This window comes from Serinus canaria, chromosome 4 (genome assembly GCF_022539315.1).
Source record: "Serinus canaria isolate serCan28SL12 chromosome 4, serCan2020, whole genome shotgun sequence".
Taxonomy (NCBI): Eukaryota; Metazoa; Chordata; class Aves; order Passeriformes; family Fringillidae; genus Serinus; species Serinus canaria.
In genome coordinates, this window is record NC_066317.1 from 34,484,319 (window position 1) to 34,505,554 (window position 21,236).

At 39.1% G+C, this 21,236-nt stretch overlaps 1 protein-coding gene across 2 annotated transcripts; it reads right to left on the reverse strand.

Moving 5' to 3' along the window:
* Positions 1-3,194: 3,194 nt before the first annotated feature.
* On the reverse strand, positions 3,195-19,271 carry AADAT (aminoadipate aminotransferase). Of its 2 annotated transcripts, none has more exons than XM_030239345.2 (14): positions 19,211-19,271; positions 18,248-18,316; positions 16,434-16,602; positions 15,254-15,386; positions 14,499-14,573; positions 12,990-13,199; positions 12,391-12,456; positions 11,153-11,235; positions 9,813-9,909; positions 8,925-8,986; positions 6,613-6,677; positions 6,017-6,123; positions 5,288-5,389; positions 3,195-4,105 (listed from the first exon to the last, which is right to left on the reverse strand). In XM_030239345.2, exons 2-14 carry the CDS (start codon positions 18,312-18,314, stop codon positions 4,064-4,066), a joined length of 1,278 nt encoding a protein of 425 aa, XP_030095205.1. In that variant the 5' UTR covers positions 18,315-18,316; positions 19,211-19,271; the 3' UTR covers positions 3,195-4,063. The 2 variants fall into 2 exon arrangements, with proteins under 2 accessions (XP_030095205.1, XP_030095206.1); XM_030239346.2 differs by lacking the exon at positions 19,211-19,271 and adding an exon at positions 19,106-19,208.
* Between the last annotated feature and the right edge of the window lie 1,965 nt (positions 19,272-21,236).

Consider the following 21,236-nt stretch of genomic DNA (forward strand, 5'->3'; position numbering starts at 1 on the left):
AGATATGGTAGCAATTGTAAGAAAATAATTGGCTTTAATTACTGGAAAATTATGTCACCTGGGCTCCCTGTGGATTAGAAACATCCTTAAAAAGAGCTGAACAAAGAAATCCAGGAAAGAAAAAAAGCAGAGATGCAAAAGTGTTGGTTAATTCTGTAAAAATCAAGGCTGTTTTCTATTTCTTTGTGTAATAAAGTATCTTTTTTCTTAGGCATTACTAAAAAGCTCTTAGCTGTTTGCTTTCATGTTAGTGGATTTACTAAAATGTTTACAATTTACCTGGCCAGCTTTGCACTAAGACAGTAACTCTTGCCAGTCTTCCTGGATGCAGGAACTAGCTTATTTTCTTATTAAGTAACATCTTCCAAGTTCTTGGAACTGTGTTGGAGATAAGATTTCATATAATCCACCAAGAAAACTGAAGTGGTCTTTCCATTCCTCCACTTTATTAGTAGTTTTTGTGGAAAGGCAGACACTCAGAGAGTTTATTAAATGATACATTCCATTTAAGGCAATAAAATAATTTGATATTGTAGAAGAACTTTATCTACCTCTGTTAATGCTTGATTTATTGGATGAAACTGCAAGAAAGTATCTTAAGTTTATTATTAGCCAAATGTAGGAAAAGGTCAAAGTTCTGCGTACATCAAGGAACAGAAACACTTTGATGTTAATTTTTTCCAGCCCATATTACAGCATATCCACTTGTTTTGTCAATACAGATCTGATATATTATAATTTGAAAATAAAAAGAAAATATAATTCTGAAGGTATTCTCCACATTCTATGCATCTATAGGTAATCTTCTAGCTATAGCCAGATTTGTTAACATGTTTCTGGGATATTAATTCTTGAAAAGAATCAGCAAGATCCTTATTCTTCTCTTCTTGTGACTTCTGTGCTCTGCAGGGTTGCACAATAGTTTCCATAATCATTAGGAGAAAAGTGAGATACAGCATGGTATTCCTGGGAACAGTATTAGAAGAATGAAAATGCATGTTTCTTTGCATTTTTATTCAGAAAAGTTACAGTTCAAACACTGCAACTATTCTATTCCCATAGAATACTGTCTAGAGTAGGCTGCTCAAAACCTGCTGTTGAACAATGAAGAAAACAAGATACATTAGGACATGCACAGCACAGCTCAATGGAATTCTTTTATATATTTGCCTCAGTGGGGTCACAGTCCAGATTGCAAAGGCAGGACCAAAAGAACTGTGAAATTGTAGGTCACAAGATCTTAAAATACAAGTAGAACTGAAATACAAGTAGGTTTTTAAAAATGCAAATAGAATTTGCAAGTGTCCAGAGTTTGCCCAGAATTTTCAGGTGGTTTTCATCTGCCAAAAGTGTGAAAATGCAGTGGGACCAGAGTGAAGGTACAAGAGAATGGGCAGCCAAATGCTCACTCAGAAGTAAGAGCCAGGCTGGGGGGGGCTGCCCGTGCCAGGCAGCTCTCCCCAGCACTGCAGCAACTTCTTCCTCGACTCCCCCACCAGGGCAGCACTGGGGGCTGCGCTCCCCATACCGAGCCCTGCCCTTCCTCTGTGTCCTCTCTTCCCCAGTGGCAGGTTGTGTCACTTGCAGCAGATGGCTTAAACCCAGCTATGGATGAGAGAGGTTATTTGCTCATGGATGGATGAAATGAAAAGGGAAACCCAAAACTTTAATTTGCCATGTCATTTCTTCCTATGCAAACATGTTGCCCACCCTTTTCCTTTTGTCTCAAGTGGTTCCTCCATGAACATTTAATTACAGTGAAAGCTCTCTCTCCCAGGAGACCAGAAAATGTGCATTAAGAGGTTCATGGAAACAGCATGTGCATATAGGATTTCACTGCCATTGTTCAATTTGCATTGTTCAGGATATTGATTTCATTACAGATGCTTCACCACAGTTGGGAAAAAAAAAAACCCTCTCTCTAAATTAAATTAGCTGATAGGGAAACCAGGTAATGTGGCACAAATGGAATTGCATTTTGCTTACATTCAACCGAATTAATGTTTAGCTCTGTGAAAATTAAGAGGTGTTTTATTCAACACATCACCAATTTAAGGCTTACTTAATAATGATATTTTGATTTTGTTTATTGAATTCAGGTTTAGATGAATGACAATATGACCAAAATATTTGACAATCATATTTACCTGAGAACTAAAATCAGTCTTAAATTTTGTTTAATTTATTCCTCTGTAAAAATATTATTTTAATTAAACAGACATATCAGTTTGTTGTTGTATAAAATAATTTTTGCAATTGAGCCCAAGATAAAAATTGCCTGATAGCAACATTAGTTTTTCATCATTTCTACACATGCCTATGAAAGTGAGTTGAGATGTGAATACTCCCTTTTGAGCGGCACTGCACAGGAGGCACTGTTAGTTTGGATCATCAGCACCATCAAACCATGTAAAAAGGGACGAGTTTGTCTTCAAAGACATTGTTGGCATCCTCAGAGCAGATTTGGGACTGCAGGCTCTCCCTACACTTAGTCACTCCATGTGTCCAGGCTGCCCCAGCCCAGCCTGACTCTGTGGAGGGGCCAGCCTGCTCCACTGCATCACCTTGCCCACCTATGTCAGTTCCTCTCCAGTGGATTTACCTAAAAGCTGCAGTAATCTGGGAATTGAGCAAAGGATTGATCTTAGATACGCTGCTCAAGATGGTGTGGATGTATGACTAAATTAAAAGGCTTGGGACTGACATGAAAAGTGGGCTGGAGGCACTGGAATGATCCTGCCAATGGAAGGGATACTGGGAAAGGCATGTATCTGTGCTAGTTTGTTGTGACACGTACTATTTATAACTAGAGAGGAAAGAGGGAATGAAAATTATGGTAAGTATTACAATAATTTGTAATAATAATAATTTGTAGTAACAATTTCTGTTGTGAAACTCCCAGGTGGTGCCTGGCCCTTATTTGCTTGGGTTGCCTGGGCTGCTGAATGGCTAACTAGATCCTTGAACAATGTTTTCTTCTGAAATTCTGAATAGCTGCACATAAAGAAACAGCCATCTGATATTGGTGGAAAATCACAGTGCTTTCATCCAAACAGTGAGTAAAACTGAAGTCACTAATCCAAACGGGAAGCCTTGGAGAATCAGTTCAGTTGAAACTTTGTGAAAGTTTTGTACCTGTTGCTAAATAGCAAATGTTTGGGATGACAATAACTAAGGAATAAGAGACAGAAACATTTCTTTCTTTTTTCATTTTGTTTGCATCTGGCAGTGTCAGGGTAATGTCCATTCCACCATGTCCCCTCTTCAGTTACTTACACTCTCCATTCACAACCACATCTGACTGAATACCCAGGAGTTGTTCCTTTAGTACATCCACATGCCTTGGCAAACCAGAGATTTTCTACCACAGCTACAGAGTAATTATTCACAGACTGAAGTAAAAAACAGCAATCAGAATACCTTTTACAAATTAGAGAATACTCTTGCACATTGCAAGGGACCTCAGTTTATTTGTAATCATAGCCTCATTTTGTTGGATCAGTTTTAATTATTTTAACATAGTTACATCAGCTTTATCTGACAAAACTTCAGTAGAATTAAATACTAATCCTCAAATCATTAAATCCAGATGCCATACAGAAGGACAAGAATGGAAGTGACCCATGAGACCATTCCAATATAAGATTTTGGAGGAATGTATCAGTTGATATTAATAGTGAGAAGAAATAGTGGCTAAGACCACCTCAAGTGCAACTTTCTAAGTAAATGATTTCTCTTTTCCAACTCAAATGGAAAACAAAAGTCAGAACAAAAATCAATTCAAATCTAACAAACCATGGAGTTTACAGGAAATAGAACATTTTGGTTTTGAGTATTTTAAATGTTTCTGAATTGGATACATTTAGTAATGCAATGTCCTGTCAAAAAAAAAATTAGGCAAATTGTTTTTCACTTTCATTTCCAATCTTTTTTTTTTAGCTGAAAAAAATCTAAGGAAATATCCACTGTATTGTGCTTGCTTATATAATGTTCTGATGAAATCCAAACATTAATATTTTTCTGGAGATGATTTTTATTACTGCAAGAGCTCTCTTTAGCTTTTTCACAAAGATTCTTTTATAAGGTCAGCCAGTCTCTTGAAGGCCTGCAATAAAAAATATAGTTCACATTTATATTTCAGCATTATATGAATAGGGAACATGTCAAACCTGTAAAGCTACTAAAATTGCCCTAACCATATAGAATCAATATTTTATAATGCAAAGTTCTGCTGGTATTATTTCTTTTCCTTTTATAAAATCATGGGGTTTGACTGCACAAAGCTTCCAATTCTCTGATAGAAAATAAAAGGCAGAGATTTCTGAAACAGAAAAATGCATATATTGATATTCAAAGGTTATTTGGAGTTCAGATGTAACTTCTAACAAACTAGTGATCCCTGAAAGAGTATCTCTTTTAACTTAATATTACAGTCCAGAGATTCCAAAAGTGAAAAAAACGAAGAACAGTTGAGTGGGCAAGCATATAAAAATACAGCTTGACTGTCAATAGTATGGTTATGAATTACTTTAACAAAGAAAAAGGAAAAAATAAAAGAAATACAGAAGAACTAATTTGGCAATAGAAGCACTTATGTGTTACAAGCCTTTGCAACTGCATGAAAGTACAACTACAAATACTGAACTCTTTCAAGCACCCCAATCAAATCAGTATTAAATCAGCACAAATAAATGCCTCCTATCTTTTTTCCCACTGATTTTATAGATAGAGCCAAATAACATAAAAAATGTTCCTAAAACACATAAAAGATTAGCTCCTGATAACAACATCAGGAATATTAATAAATAAAGAAAATAATGAATAAATAAATAAATAAAATAGAGCATGTATGTAAATTGTACACAAGGAAAACAATAGTCTTTCTTACAAAAAACTGCCAACACACACAGAAAAAAGAACACAGGTAATTCAATTTCAGAATTTTGGGAATCCAAATCTGAAAGATACATGATGCCTGCTAATGCTTAAGCAACTACTCTGGATTCAGTAAAGCATTTATAAATAATGCCTGAGAGGTTTAACTGTGAGACACTGTATGTATGAGATACACAGAAAAATTCTAAGTGGTCCTCAAAATTTGCAGATCACTTGGATGAGTATCTTGCTCAAGAACAGCTAATACTGCTGTGAAAGTACTGCTTAATCACCTACAGACTAAAATCTCTAACGTTCAAGAAAAAATATGAGGAGAAGGATGTAAGAAATAAAGGAGCATTACTGTGTGAGAATCTGTCTTGATAAGAATGTAAAAAAAAGGAAATCTCACCAGATCCATCTGGGCAGGAGAAGGCAGAGAGAAGGAGGCTCTGACATAAGAACTAGGCTCTGAACTATCAATATTGAATGCTCCTCCAGGAACCAGTAAAACCTACGAAAAAGTGATTAACCACACAGTTATTACCACTTCTACATTTTTAAACCACTATGTTAAATTAAATTTGAGAAAGCTCAGTGCTTACACACTTGTAAGTGTGAGCATGGTGTAATATATTCTTTTTTTCAAAATAAGGAGACAAAAATATGCAACCTGTAACCAGACTTTTCATAATAAAACCAAAGGGTCTTTGGTTTTAGTTACCAGGTCTCGTTCATAGCATCACAATGCTTAGAAGCACCTGGGGTATAGCTTACTCAGTGAATCTTATGAATTGGAGAAATAAAACCAAACTTAATTTTTCTCATAAAAAATTTAGTCAACAGCCATCATACATATAGGTATATATTAATATTATATATATGGCATATATAATGACATTGTGCCATATGTTATATTGATTTCAATTTAAATAAACTGATAAAATAACATCTGAATGCAGTCATGAAAATATTTTGCTAGTCAATAACTGTGCCACAGTGCCTGACTTGCCAACTTAATGATGGTGCACAGCAAGTCCCCCAGCTTTTTTATGTGTGCACATGTGGATAGATACAGATATTTTATCCCACCCTTTTTTTTTCATTTTAAGATCAAAAGTCATTAAATCACATGTCATACTTCTTTCTTCAAAGCCTTTTCCATTATCAGTTGCTGTGTATCAGAAATACCCTTAATTTTGATCCATAAGAACATGCCAGCAGCAGGAGGGTACCATTCTGCCAAGTCTGGAGAAAGAGAGAGAGAAAATGGAATCAAGAAAGAAACTTTTGCCCCACTTCTAATGGATACATCATAGATTAAGTGATGTTTTGGATTTGCTGATACAAACATTATTATCACTACTGCTATAGCGATTTTTTATATCTTCTTTTAAATTAAGGTTACTAATTCTGAGATTTTTTTAAAGACAGAGATTTTAAACATTGAAAGGATAAGAACATAATGAAGTGAAATACAGACTCTTTGTAAAATTGCTTTAAATAGTAATGTGGTGAGATTTTTTTCATCACCATCCATCTCCCTGTCCTACCAGAAAGCACAAAAATGCAGCAATAGAGTATTTGTCCTAAGGTTAATATTTAATGCAATTGATTTGCTTATAGTGCTTATCTGTCACTTCTGTCAAGAGATGAACTTAAGTGATTTTTCTTGAGCACAAAGATGATAAATAACTAGCAAAAAAATTTAAGTGATTATCTGTGTGGCACTCTGACCTTTCAACCACTTGTCAGCAGCAGTGAGCATTGCATCCCGCTGGATCCTGTAGAAGTCCACCACTCTGAAAGCAAATTATCAACTGAAAGTCATGAACTCATATCCTTTCAGAGTCTATTTGTTTCTGAAGGCAGAAACAAAGCTTTTCTACTTGAACAACTCAAGTGCACATTTAATAGAACTATAAGTATATCCTAGGTGGGCACAACACAGTATATACTGTGTGTATAAAACTTTGTATATGCATCCAAGAACTCTTTAGTGCTTCACTGCATCTCCAACAGAGCACTGATCAACCAAACAGAGGCAGTCCCTGTGTGGCTGTTCAGCTTTACACATATCATAGGAACCTTTTATAATCTGTCTGTTATAGCAGTGGATATAAGTCCTGTTAACAGTATTTACTGCACAAAGCACACACACTGAAGAAAATTAGGCACTTTAACATATGCAAAAGCCCAGACTTAATATTTGTGCATTGGGGTTGAATTTGTGTAACAGGTACATATGGAAATAACATTTGACAAGGTAAAAAGCAAATCGTGATAAACCTGGCAGAACTATTTGACAGCTTCCCCTTTTCTAACCTTTAAATCTATCTCCTTCATACTGTAAGTAAAAATTTCAAATAATCTAATCTTTTATTGGGAAAAAATGACCCTAACCCAGGTTTCACCATGGACAAGTCACGTGCAGTGGCTTTTGTCAACATAAAATGACACAGCTGTGTAACAGAAGACACAAGAGAAATGCCTGATACTGAGTCATAATTCAAATGCAAATGTGTTCCCATGTCTTGAGAAAACATCCTTAGTAATTTGCATAATTTACATAATTTTACATTTGTATTTTTAAAAATACTTTCTGAACCTATAGTTTTGATTTATGGATGTATTTTATTCCATCTGATACACAAACACCAATATCTCCAGAGACTTAAACAGTTTTGGAGCTCACTATATCTATTGCTACATTCATGAGAGAGTAAATCTCCTTTGTGCAGCTTTTACCAAAATTGCAAATCCTCTTACCATTTTAATTACATGTTTAAAACATAACAATTACTAAGATGAAACTTCCCCAAAAAATGTAGCTGCTCCAAAAAAAAAAAAACTATCTTCTACTCCAAAGCCTGATCTAACACCTCACCCTTGTACAAGTGAAATCAGCTAGAAGAGATTGCAGTCAGCTATGGGGCCTCATCAGTAAGAACTGCAAAGAATAAAGTTATAAAGAACTGCAGCTGCCCCACTACAGCCCTGTTTTCATTTGTTTAAGTGGAAGAACAGCCTTCAAGCTTGATCAAGGCTGCCATTTGACCTACAAGAAAAAGGTGAGTGAAGAGATGCATGTGGGATTTATTTTTTGGGAACTACTGAAAGCTGAGCTAAAGTGTGGTTGAAGTTCCTCTGTGAGATTTCTCTTTATGTTCCTAAATTCTAAAGCAATGCTAAGGCTGATGTCTCTGGTTTGGGTTTTTTTTCCCAAATATTGCTGTTAACAGTATGAACATCAAGGGGATACAAGTGGCTGTTCCAGTGAGATATAAGAACTTCTCACATGTTTTGTTCATGTTGCTGTTACAGGCCTTTGCAGAGGGTAGCACACTCCTACTGAAGTGAGAAACTTGGGGCTCTAATGATATCCAAGTAGAGCATATAAAATGAGGCACTGACTGTCAAGAGAAACTCTGCTCCTCCTGCATAATAAATGAAAACTAAATGTGTGTCAGTCAGCATGCAAGAAATGTCTTGCGAGTTAGATGGCAGCCCAGTGCTCTCTCTCTAACAGTGAGAGGTGATGTTTAGTGTGTGTAGATGAACTTCACTGTTTTTCCATCAGTATCCACAATCAGGAGATCAAGGATGGCAAGAGTGTAAATTCCTGCTAACTTAGTGAACTCCCTTTATAAAGGCTATGCTGACTTTTTCTCAATAGATTCTGTGCTCAGAGATCTCAGCTTTTGCTATAGACCCTAACACTTTAGCAGGGATTAAAGCTTTATTCACTGGCTTGGAGTTTCCAGGATCCTCTGAAGTTCCCTTCAGAGAGCTGCATGATATGTGTGCCAATGGACTGGCAGATTGTCTGCCTGGAGTGGGAGGTGACATGCCCTGACCTGCCTGTCTGCAACTTCAAGCTGTGTCTCTTCAGGGCTCTTGTGTGAACCCAACAGTCTTGGTTACCTATCTTACCTACTTGGCCTAATACTGTTCACCTCCTCTGACTTGTTTACTACAAAGAATGTTTGCTGTAGGCAACAAGTAGCAGAATGACAGATGATGAAATTCAGCATAGAACATAGCCCTACCTGTCTATATGCTCCAAGAAACCCTTTTGTCCCCATTGCTGAAGCAGCTGCGATATCATAATCTAAAGAAATAAAACACATCATCAACACCATGTTTTAAACAGGACTGTTCCACGACCATCCAAAGATCCACAGCTAGATACGCTATTGAACATTCCCCACACATGAAACTGCATGCAGTGTCTCTTCGAGCCCTTTATAAAGGAGGTGCCAAGGTTATTATGTTATGACACCATGTTACTGGTGTCTCCAAGGATCATGGCATTGGTATTTGGAAACTGGGGTGGGGGGAGGGAAAAATGGATGGAGAGGTAAATATGATAACTGGGGAGAAAGAGGAAGGCAATGTATATTGCCTTACCTTCCTGTCCACATCGGCCTCTCCGCTTTAACAGGGATGAACTAATAGAGCTGGAAGACGGAAGCTGTATTTAGACGTGTTCACTGTCTCCTTTCCTTATTACTAACCATAAAGGGGCTGCAGTTGTCAGTTTGCTTTGAAATGTCTTTGTGGGCCGCCAGTATTGTTTTAATTGAAAAGTATAATAAAAAATAATAAATGAGTGTTTCTTCCAAACTGTGCTTTACATTAAGGTTTTTCAAAAGAACCTAGCAGGAAGAGATAAAGTATTTCAAAACTTGATTCTTGAAATCTGAGGGTTAAGGGGTATCAGCTGTACTATCCGTGCACTGAGACAACCCTCTAGCTCTGGTTCTGAGTTCTATGATGGTATCTTCCTTCAGCAGAACTGACAATGAATTTTCATAAACAAAACTGTGAAAGTGCAGAGCAATTGTGAAAGTACAAAGCTGTTTGCCTGTGGTTTCTTATAACATGGGATATATTATCTTCTCTAAATACAATTCATTTGGTGGCTTGGTACTTGCCTGTGTGAAAGTGCTGGTATGCATTGTTGACACCTGAATGTGTAGAACAACTCTGTCAATGAGAGGCTTGGGACCCGTCAGAAAACCTATTCTTAAACTGGAAACCAAACAAAAAAAAAGTTACTACAGAAATGCAATATGCTAATACTTTGTCTGAGTTATATGTGGGAAAACATGCAATAATATTATTGATAGTGTAAGAATGTCTTATGCATTCAAATTTAGCTATATTTTAATACTGCCCTCAGGTTATACAATTTAGAAGCCGAGTACCAAAGTAATGAAATAAAACATTTAAGAGGTTTTAATGCTTATAACAGCTTCTCAGTTATGAGGCTTCAGGACAAAAGCTATGTTTGGAAGCTATCCTCTGCAACCATAAAGATAACATGACTCAAAGGGAAGGAAAGACAAGTTTTCCCATAATAAAAGATCACGAATGCTCAGGCTTTATGACAAACAGATAAGTGGCAAATGGCTTTACTCTTTCACTCCCTTTCAGTACTGCAGAAGGAATGGAATATAGATTGATAAACTAGATGTTTACTTATGCTTTGATTCTTATTATCCATCTTTACAGATTGGCTGAAGTTTTTATTTGAAGAAAAAAGGAACCCATAAACTCATGTGTCTTTGGAAAAGATAATACTGTGTCAAGCCATTTTGTGGTGTGACTTCTGAAAATGCAATCACTTAGGTTATGTTGTCTCCTCACTTTCTCTAGGATGGGTTATAATCCACTGGCTGCTAATGCAGATTTCAAATTAATTTTTTATATCTATTAGGTTAACAGACAAAAGCAAGCTAAAAATCAAATACATTGACTTGTGTGAAATGGAAAACAGCCAAGTTGGTTCTTTTTCTGGCAAGGGGAAACAATTTGAAAGAACTGGAAAGCTAGATATCAGTATAACCCTATGAACAGTTTGTGAAGAATGATAGTTTCTTTTCTGTATTACAAGTTCTGGGAGCTTGCAGGAATACTAAGCTATAGATAAAAAGGGAAATGGAAAAAAGAAGAGAAAAGCTCCTAAGAGTTCCAGGAACAGAGCTGGAATCCAGCATCTGTCTTTCTGCCTAGATGGTGCCTGCAAGAATGGGCTGCCTGGAGGGAGAGGCTTAGCTATCTGCATCAGAAGAGAAACAGAGCCTGGAGTAAAATGACTACCAAGAGATGACATGAAAAGCGAGAAGACTGCGAAAAGCCGTTGACTCAGCAGTTCATTCCAGAAGTGGACAGTCAGTAAATGAGAAAACACAATGGCATGTCTCATCATTTCATATGAAGTCTTGGATCTTAACTGAATAGGCAATGCTAAGTGGTCTGCAGCTGGCCTTACCCAGATGAGAGAATTTTAGAGAAAGAGTCGGTCCTGATAACTCGGCCATCCACATCCATTGAGAGAAAAGTTGGAGCCCATGGCTTGGAATAAAAAATAAAAAATAAAATTCAAGGTGCTAGTAAGGATTATAATGGAATTATTTTCTTTAGTAGGAAGAGACAATTAAGTTCTGAAATGTGTATTCCAAGGAAAACATTGCAGTGACTTGTTGACAAGTGATTGCTTAGCCTAGCTTTCTGAGATGTGATTACAATATTCTGTAAACATCTTCAAGAAATCAACTTTATTATTTTTTGATGATTGCTTAGCCCACTGTTCAGCACACAAGTTTAAGTACTGGTATGATGCCATAAGAAGGAGAGAGAAATAATGATTTTTCTGTCAAGAATTCTTGTGGAGTAAAGAGACATTGTAATTTCTAAAATGGAGCCTTGTAGCATTTTGCTTTGCTATATTAAAAAGTAAAATCAGAAGATAGGACCAAATGGTGAAGATCTGAGTCCAGCATACCTTTTCCTTATCAAGAATTCTGTTTTTACACCTTCTCCCCTACATTTTCTTACAAAGCTTCACAATACTATTCAATAAGTAAGTGAGGCAGTTTTATTGCCTCCTTCCATAAAAACATATTTCAAAAGAGCAAATGCTGATCTTTATCTTCTACCAATGTTTTAGTGCTGTGTAAGACCCATTTTGATTTCTGAAGTTAGGTACTTCTAAAGACCAACTGTAGATTCATGTATGAAATCTGCAGAAAATTTACATGAAGGGAAGCTGCCTATCCAGTACCATTACATGTGGTACCTGGGAGAACTCCCAGATTCTCCAAAAGGCAAAAGGATAAACATGGGGTATAGCAGGTGCAGAGTAGGCAGTCTTCTGCTGAATGAAAGAGGAGACAGGGAGAAAGGAACATTACAAAGCTGCAAATTTCAAGTGCTGCTTCAGTGACATACTTGCTTTGCTCTGAAGGCAAAGTCTCCGTCATTTTCTGATTACTGAAAAATTCTATCCTGTGTGAGGCTTGAGAAATTTGAACCGCTAATTACCAGGATGTAAAATACCACAAAGGGTAAAATTACTGAAAGGAGCACAGACTGTGAGGCCTACAACTGCCTTGGTAGGACATGAAGAGGAATGCAGGAAGGTATAGAGTTCAAACTTTAGTTCTCTTGTGAAACCTTAGTTTCTCCCCAGAAAATAAGGTGTTACTAAGGATTATGAAAAAAAATTACCTTTTCAAATTGAAGAAAGTAGTAAGGATCATCTTCTATTATGAGAAAATCATATTTTCTTGCAAGCTAAATAAATTTATAAAAAGTAACAAAAGGAGTAAAAGTTAAAGACACTGCAAATTCAGTGAGGTGTATTTTGTTTTTTTTTTTTTTTTAACCAGCACCATATCATGATTCTGTTGGTTGGTCATTCATTATACAGAAGCCCCCATGATGAGAAGCCTTCATGTGCCCAACTTAGATATCAAACAATTGTAAGAGTAATCACAGTACCTATAGTACACAGACCCTTGTATGCCACTGAAGCTCTGTTCCATGTGGCATTCAAACCATGCAGGCAACATGCAATAAGTCCAGTTAGAAGTCCATGGCAAAGGTACCAAATACTAGTGGGCTACCATTGAAAAACAATTTACCTAAGGCATAGGCTACCTCTGAAGAGCTGCTGTGAAAGCGATTCTGCTAGATACAAGTTCTAAGAGGAATGTCAACTGGACCAATAATGGGCCCAAGTGCCAAACATGGGATACCTTCAGCTGAAACAAGACTGATATTTATGTATTTCCACCTGCAAGGTTCACAAGACCACAGCTCCATACCTGGTAAATCTCCTTTTTGCGCTCTGTGGTCAGTGAGTTGCCAGTTGGGTTGCATCCATTTGGAATAGTGTACAGGAATTTGGGGAGGTGATTGCTGCAATTTTTTACATCCTCTGGGCTCCAAGCAGACAGAATTTCTTTTAAAGCTTTTGGAATAATGCCATGTTGGTCACTAGGAATATTAATTATATTACAACCCAAGGGTCTCAGCTGTTGATAGAAGAAACAAAACTCATAATTATGTAATTCAAAGGCCTTCCTTTTGTCATTGTCACCATGACATTTCATCAATAGAAAGTTTTTCTTTTTGATTTTATAACTATCTCAAGATCCATTTGCTGATGAGTCAAATAAAAGTTTGCTTGAATTTGCTGTAAGGCTTGTCAAATTTACCACATTACTCTTTATTTTTTCTACTAAGCCAACTCAGAGGAAATGGGTAACTCCTGTGTTCAACTGCAGCTCTTTTCTAGGAAATCAGATCTGGTTTTTCAAGCGGAAAGGGAGTTTGTGAATCTGAACTGTTCTCTCATGGCTTCTCATGCTCTCACCACAGACAGTTAAGGTCACAGCACTTTTGTTTCCTGCTGACAATATACAGTCTACTTTGGTGGAAATGTCAGAGCTTTAAGCTCTTCCCTGACAAAGGGCAAAGAATCTGTTCTCTCAATAGATATATTCAGCAATATAAAGGAGAATGAAATGTTGCTACTGCCGTGACATGTTGACAGCAGCAGGAAAAAATATAGGTAAAATAGCAATGAAAAAGCTTGCTGTCCCTCCTCTGTGGAATTTCAATTTATACCATGTAGTGCTCTGCATTTTTAAGTATAACTTCAAACTGCTGCATTGTCACAAGTGTTCCTAAAAAAGTACAGCTGATTAGACTATATAGTCAAATTTAGAACAGTAAGCAATAACAATTTCTTTTGATGCAAGGGGGGACACCTGAATTTGTGGTGCATTTATTCTAGCCCTTCTTGCAACGCTTATGCATTTTGAGGTGGGATTTAATTTTATACTGATTAAACTACTTTTCAGAAGTAAACTTTGCTGCTTTTGTACAGTTCTCATTAATTCATATCTTTGTACTCATATATGGGTGCTTCAGGCCTATTCCAGTATTAAAGTATTTGTATCTATCGTATACTCTGAACATGAAATACTTCAGGTAAGCATGCTGACATGTAAACACACCCACTTGTTATACATTTAATTCAATCAACTAGGGTCCTGATGGCTTTCTTTCCAGTCCATACGTGATCTTAGCCCTTGAATGAACCACTGTTTGGAAGAGGAATTTCAAATAGCTTTCACAGAACTTTTAGTAGGAAACCTTTTATGCAATAATATTTATCAACTTAACTGGTTGGACACTAAAATCTTGAGTCTTAGATTACGTTTTTATGGCAAATGCAGACAGTGTTTGTAAGACTGCAGATCAGGCATTAAACTGCTGTTTAGTTCAGATGTAACATTCACAATGTTTTGTAGCTAAGGAATACTTACAGCTGCTAGTGTCCCCGAGTATGTGGGTGCATCCAAAAGGATGTTGTCTCCAGGATTAATGAGCATTTCAAACACCTGCAAAAGAAAATATTCTGTTTTAGAGATTGTTCAGTTTTTATACATGTGCTTTGTACTTTTGACTTCTTAGTGGGATTAAAAACCTTGATTAGATACCAGTAATTCCCTAAACATATCATTATCTTGTCTGTGAGAAAGGCAACGAATGGATGAAAAATCTTTAGAGCCAAATTAAGATAGGTTACCAACTTGACATGGAAAGACAGTGCTCTGAAGCCCTTTCTACTATATAAGTTATAGAAAGAAACAACTAAACAGCAGTGAGAGTGTACTGGAAAGGGTAATGATTTCAGGAAGTAAAACCCCCAAAAAATCAGGAAGTAAAAATGAGAAGAAACATATTTAAAATAGAATTATGGTAAAGCTTCTATGCACTTATTATTGCACTACTTGAGTAACAGGATATGTTACCTTATAGCATGTTTTCTACACAGGCTCTTTGGTTACCTGAACTTTCATGCAGTCCTGACAGTCTAGAATGCCACTCCAATTTTTATTAATTTCTCTTATCTTGTACACGAACGTAGAGTAATTCATATCCATGGAGAAAGATTACATGAAACTGTGCCCTGCATATAGTTATAGAGAGCACTTAACGTTGAATATACCTGAAGTGATGGAAGAATAAACATCTCTCTGAATTAAATGCTTCTAACATATGAATCTTTTGGTCTTACTTTACACAAGCCTTCCTGGCTGCCAGTTGTGACACACACTTCCATCTGTCCTTGCTCAGGACTGTAACTGGCTGTGGGGGGATCATGTAAGTTCCGCTGGAAATCTTTTAGCCAAGACAACAGCTCTGGAATCCTGAAATGTGAATAAGAAGGCATACTTAAGACCTTATATAGGCCAAAGCTAACCTGTTGCTCTAAATCCCTGCCAAATCTAGCATGCAGTCTTGAGTTTGATTTCAGCTGTCACACAGATACACTTAAATGCAATTGCTATGACTGCTTTATCAAATTAAGAAAATGAGATGGGCACCTGTGGTCCATACACCAAATTATCATAGTGACATCTGGGCAGAAATTATTTGCCAAGGGTGAAACAGGGTGGAGGCTGGACAATACCCCTCCTAGAAATGATTATTCTGTACTCCCATGTGGGAGTGTGACAAAGTTCTTAATGCTGCTTGTAACCTGCTGCAGATTACAAGGATTTCCAAAACACATTTTCCAAAAAACGTCTTGAGATCTTGTAGGATGTTCACAAATGGCTGGTTCATTTAAATATTAAGAAAAGTTTTAACTGATGCCCCATGTGGCTCTGTAGGTACCTGAGTATTTTTGCAAACCTCTCCTCACCCAACTCGGTACTGTGTGCTAAGAAGTTTACATGAACACTAAAGAAATATAATGATATGCAATTTTTGTACCAAAAATAACAGTTCTATAAATACCTGCACTCAACTACCACAAGTTCTACACACTGACTTTAGTATATGGTGCCAAATGAAAAGAAATACTCCAAAACATAGAAAGGATGTGTTGTAATGCAGTATCTTTAAAATAAAATCTGATTTGGGTGTCTGGATTCTCAAATACAAATAGCCAGGAAATGCTCTGGCTTGAGAAATACTAGGATTAGGGTTTTAAGTGATGGAAGTAATTTTCTTTTTTCTTTTTACATAACTAATTGCAAAATTTTCCACTGGAACTCAAATATAAATAGTGAGGCAAATTGAAAAAAAAATAAACATGGGTTTTGGGAACAACCTATTTTTTGAAAAAAAAAAAAAAAAAAAAAAGGCTTTATGAACAGGTTTTAAAAACACAGGTGACTTAATGCAATAATAAAGGATAGTAATATCCTTAGCTTCTGGTATCTTGAAGTGCAAGCAGCTGTGACAGATACCCTGCTGAGGCTGAGTACTGGAGAGCTCTCTTCATCAGATCTTCCCCAATCTCAATAGGTGTTCCATGTCCAATATCAACAGTTGCCCTCTTAAATGGAAAAACATTAGGGTTTGGTGCCCCTCCAGCCAGAGAGATAAGAGATGGAGGAGACTTCTGCATCAATTCAGCTAGAGTAAAAGAAAAACACTTTGGTTACAATTTGATTATTACAACGGTGATCATATCCTTTAATCAGTTTTTAATAATGGCCCAGAAAGCTTGTTCTATTTTTCAATTTACTTGTCTAACTATCATGAATTCAAAAGGATAACTCTTCTTAAAGTCAGCTTTCTGCTTGGATTAAATAGGAGTTTGGGGGCCCAGGAGGGAGATACTGTTAGGACAGACTAAAACAAAAAATCATTTTAAGTTAAAAAAGCTATTTGTAATTTATTTTGAAACAATCTGGACAGCTCTGTTACAAAAATTGTCATGACTGATGTCTTTTGAGCTTCAAGAATTTAAAATCTAAATGATCTTCTGTTTAGACTGACTTGAATGAATGGTTTTGTTTTTTGTTCTGTTTTTCATTCAGTTTCACTTCAGCTAATCTGGCAGCTATACTGCCAGATGATTATAGCTTTTCTATAAGGGAATGGAAATGTTTCTAGCAGCCCAGTTTTAGTGGCAGAGACACTGTGTAAGTAATTTGCTATGAAGGAAATCTTAATTCCTGCTTTTAAGTCACAGTTTCACAATCATTCAGATCCAATCTATGCAGTGCAGACCAGACCTTAATCCAGCAAGGGCACTTGCCTTAAATCTAAGAACTCACAATATGGCATTCATGCTGGCTTGACAGTTTAACATCAGCTATGAGAGGACAGATGACACCAGATCTGGCTTCACAGCGGTCTATGACCGAGTTTATTTTACAGTACTTATTAGCAGACTTGAACATGGGGAGTTAATTCTTATCACTTATTTCACCAATTTGTGTTATGCCTGTGACTTTTGGCCTGGTAAAGAGAAATTTACTTTGTAATCAAAACTGCAGGCTCAATATGTCTTTCTACAGGAACTGTGCTGCTTAATACTTTTGTTATGATGCATATTAACGCATCACTTGAAAAAGAGGCTGCCTAGAGTGAATTACATGACTTTGCTGTACCTGTGTGAAGCATTTTAAGCAGAACAGCAAATGCCAGCCCCTTACCAAGAGGGGGAAATTGACACCTGAAGGCTTAACTAGTGATGTATGTTTCGTGCTGGGGTTCTGTCAGGTCTCTGTGGGTTTCAGCTGAGTAAACAAGTAGGCAGTTAAGCTCTTCCATCTGTCACATGGAAGACAATGTAATGTTGTAGCCTAAAGATACTTTAATGTGGAAAAGGAAAGTGTAGTAATACTGAGTGGGTGGGAGTGCTGAGGCATTTATGGACACGAACAGGATACAGGAAAACAAAGTGGAAAGAAACCTGCAGGGACTGTATTTCTAGCAGTTGCTTGTTCCTGGACACACAACATAAACTCAGTTGCAAACTGTGCCAAAAGCCTGAGTTCAGAGACAGTAGCAGAAACTTTTCAGACACCTGTTAAAGTGATAATTCTAATTCATCTGTCTGGATGGGTTTCTGAAATGGTTTAAGGCTATTCACTTTTTTTTTCTTTATACCTGCTTAGCATCTCTGCTTGACAAAAGTCAAGTTGCTTTGTCAGCTTGCAGCATGGTTTTCTTTCAAAGCTTTTAAAGTCTTAAGCCATGATACCCCAGGACAGACCAGAACATAGAATGGTACTTTCAGAGAAACTGGGAAGAAGGGACATGTACTCACTCAGCAGCCTTATTGGAGATGCTTTTCTTGCTGCACTCACAGTGGTGATGAACCTAGAATAATTCATATCTATGGAGAAAGAATAATTAGTTGGACATGAAGCTAGAAAAGGGAATAAGAAATGCAGTGGCTTGTAGTATGTGCATCTCCCTCAAGTAATGCTTTTGATTTGGGTAATTTGTGGTATGCAGTGAGCAGGAAAAAGCCCCTTTCCCCTCCCTTTACTGTCAGCTCTGGAGTTTCAACGGCAAATTACAAATCTGAAGATTTGATGGATCTTAAACAACCATCAGCTCATTTTTAGTTAATGAGAATCCAGCTTTATTTAGCTGTACTAAGCACTGCACTTGAAGTGCTTTCAGGATTGCAAGCCATCATTATAAGTCACAACACTCGTCAAGTTAGGGGTGGGTTTTTTTTTGGAAAGGATAATTATGAACGTCTTTCAAATGCATCTAATGAGAGTTTTCCTCCTTTTCTCTGGTGGCCATAGAGCTCACTATCCACTGCCTAGTGAACTACAGTCCGGCAGGAAGCTCGAAGGCCTGGAAAGGCCACAAGAAGGCATCTCCCTTGAAGGGACAGCAGGCAGAGAAATGAAATGGAAGGGCAAAGAGCAGCCACAGCAACACGCATGTGCCGGCCAGAAACGATCTACCGATCAAGGCCGCTTTGAAAAAACACATCTCGTGTTTCCTAAAAACACCTCCCTTAGCTCCGCTCCCCCCGCAGCCCGGCACAGGCGCGGTGCTGCCTGTACACAAGGGCGGGCTGGGGCTGTGTTTTAAGGGACAGCTGAGCGCCGCTTCGCCGCCCTCCCGAGGCGATCCCGAGACACCCCCCCTGCTGCCCACCCACCCCCAGCTCCCCCGGAGGGGGCACGGAGCCTCCAGGGCCATCCCGAGCTCACGACCGGCGCCGTCCCGCTGTGCGGAGGGTTCGGCGGCGGCCGCAGGCACCTACCGGCGGAGGGCGCGGAGCCGGCGGCCGGGCATGGGGGCGGGCCGGTCCCGCTGTGGGCGTGTGCTGGGCCGGCCCGGCTGTGCCCCGTGCGCCGCGGCGGGCCGGCTCTGGGCATGGCGGGGGCCGGGCCGGCTGTGGGCATGGCGGGGGCCGGGCCGGCTGCGGGGCGCTGAGCGGACACGGGGCCCTGGCCGGCGCTGCCGCCTGCGCGCTGTAAGCAGCGAGTGGCGGCGCGGGCCCGAAAGCGGTCGGTCCTGTGCGGGTCCGTGCGAAAGCCCTAAAACCAGCGGCTTCCCCACCGGCTCCGTCTGTGTAGTGCCAGAGAAGCCAGGGCTGGAGCCCGGTAGTGCGGGGAGAGGCGAGGGCAGCCGGGCAGGGGGGCACCACCGGGGGCTGGGCAGCCCCGGGTGAGGCCAGGACCCGCCTGGCAGCGGTGAGGCAAACAGGGGCTGGCTGTGGAGGAAAACGGAGGAGAATCACAGAACGGTTTGGCTTGGAAGTGACCTTCAAGATGATTTAGTTCCACCCCCCCTGTTAAATACTGGACCAGACTCCCGGTACTAAAAGTGATTTCAGCATTTATTATAAGAAAAAGAAAGGCCTAAAGCAAGGGGGTTGCGGGCCGAACAGGAGCGTTCCCGCCGAGGATGCTGCAGCGCCGGCGCTGGGTTTTCTTCAACAGCAAGGTCCCCGATGTTCCAGGTGGAGCGGCACAGCTTCCCTGGGCCAGATGCCCCTTTTTATTCTGTTTTTTGTCCCTCTGGTTTCTTTTTGGATCCTTCATTTGCATGAAGGTTTTAGGCTCTTGATTGGCCCATTACAGTTCTGTCCAGGTTGGCTCGTTTTGTCTGGGGAGAGGTGCACTTCACTTAGGTGTACTATGGTGTGTTGAGTACCGTATTTCTTATAATCATCCTTTTAATTCCTTTTGCAATATACCAACCAAACTAACAGTACATGCTTAACAATTATCAACTATTTTACAACAGTTTCTTTAACACCCCTGCCATGATATGTATATAAGTAGAATGCACACCTTCCCCTAGATTGCCTGATTTCCATCCGATTTGGCATTGAACACTTTCAGGGTGTGGCATCCACAGCTTCTCTGAGAAACCTGTAGCAGTGTTTCACCCTCGCAGTTAAGAATTTCTCCCTATTATTCAGTCTAAACCTACTCCTTCTCAATTAGGAGCCATTCCCACCATTGGGACACCACACCCAGCCACTGGCAGGTGTAAAAAGTCCCTCTCCACGACTCTTGTAGCTCCTTTTGTGTACTGGAAGGTGTTCGAAGGCATCCCTGGAGTCTTCAGTTGAACAACCCTAATTCTTTCAGACTGCCTTCACAGAAGGGGTACTCCAGCCTTCATGACCCTCCTCTGCCCTTGTTCCAACATCTTTCCTGTGCTGGGAGCACTCAGGATGGGAGGTCTTGTAACAGAGGAGCAGAATCACCTCCCCTATAATGGTAGTGGTCACACTTTAATTAGTTTTATCATGTTTCCACTAAAGGTTTCGCTCATAAAAGGAAGCAAAGTTTGGTGTGTGACATCTGTAGGTATTTTTTTTCCCCACAGATGAGTAGGGTTGGTGGAGGGAAAAGCAGGAGGGTGGTGTGACATGTCCCTCCTTGCTGGAAGTCACCTGCTGTTGCTTGTGCAACACATGTAACTGGTGGCGTAGCTGCTGCTACTGCTTAGAAAGGTGCAGAGACACAGTGTCATTTTCTAGTCGTGGCTTTGGACTCCAGCACTCTGGGGTTGCCATGGCCCTTGCTCCTGAGTGCAAAATGCTAGAAAGGGGTCTAGGTGTAAAGTAGTCTGAAAGAAACCAATGCAAGAACATGCAAAATCAGCTGGGCTTTGCAACATATAGGTCTCTGTAGTTAACTTGGGGGCAGGAGAGTAAAAATACTGAATGGGATGAGCATTGGAGCATTTCTAGGCTTTAATTCAGGAAATCACTTTATGGTGCCCAGTACTCAAATAATGTTTTAATTGGAACCTTCCAAAACTTGCTGAAG

What these genes read in the sequence shown, in the direction of transcription:
- AADAT (XM_030239345.2), bottom strand. Translation starts at nt 18,314, where the DNA reads ATGAATTATTCTAGGTTCATCACCACTGTGAGTGCAGCAAGAAAAGCA. An exon ending in ATCTCCAATAAGGCTGCTGA is followed by an intron (nt 16,603 to 18,247) that starts GTGAGTACATGT and finishes CTTTTACTCTAG; the next exon opens with CTGAATTGATGCAGAAGTCT. An exon ending in GCAAAAAGGAGATTTACCAG is followed by an intron (nt 12,457 to 12,989) that starts GTATGGAGCTGT and finishes AAATTTATTTAG; the next exon opens with CTTGCAAGAAAATATGATTT.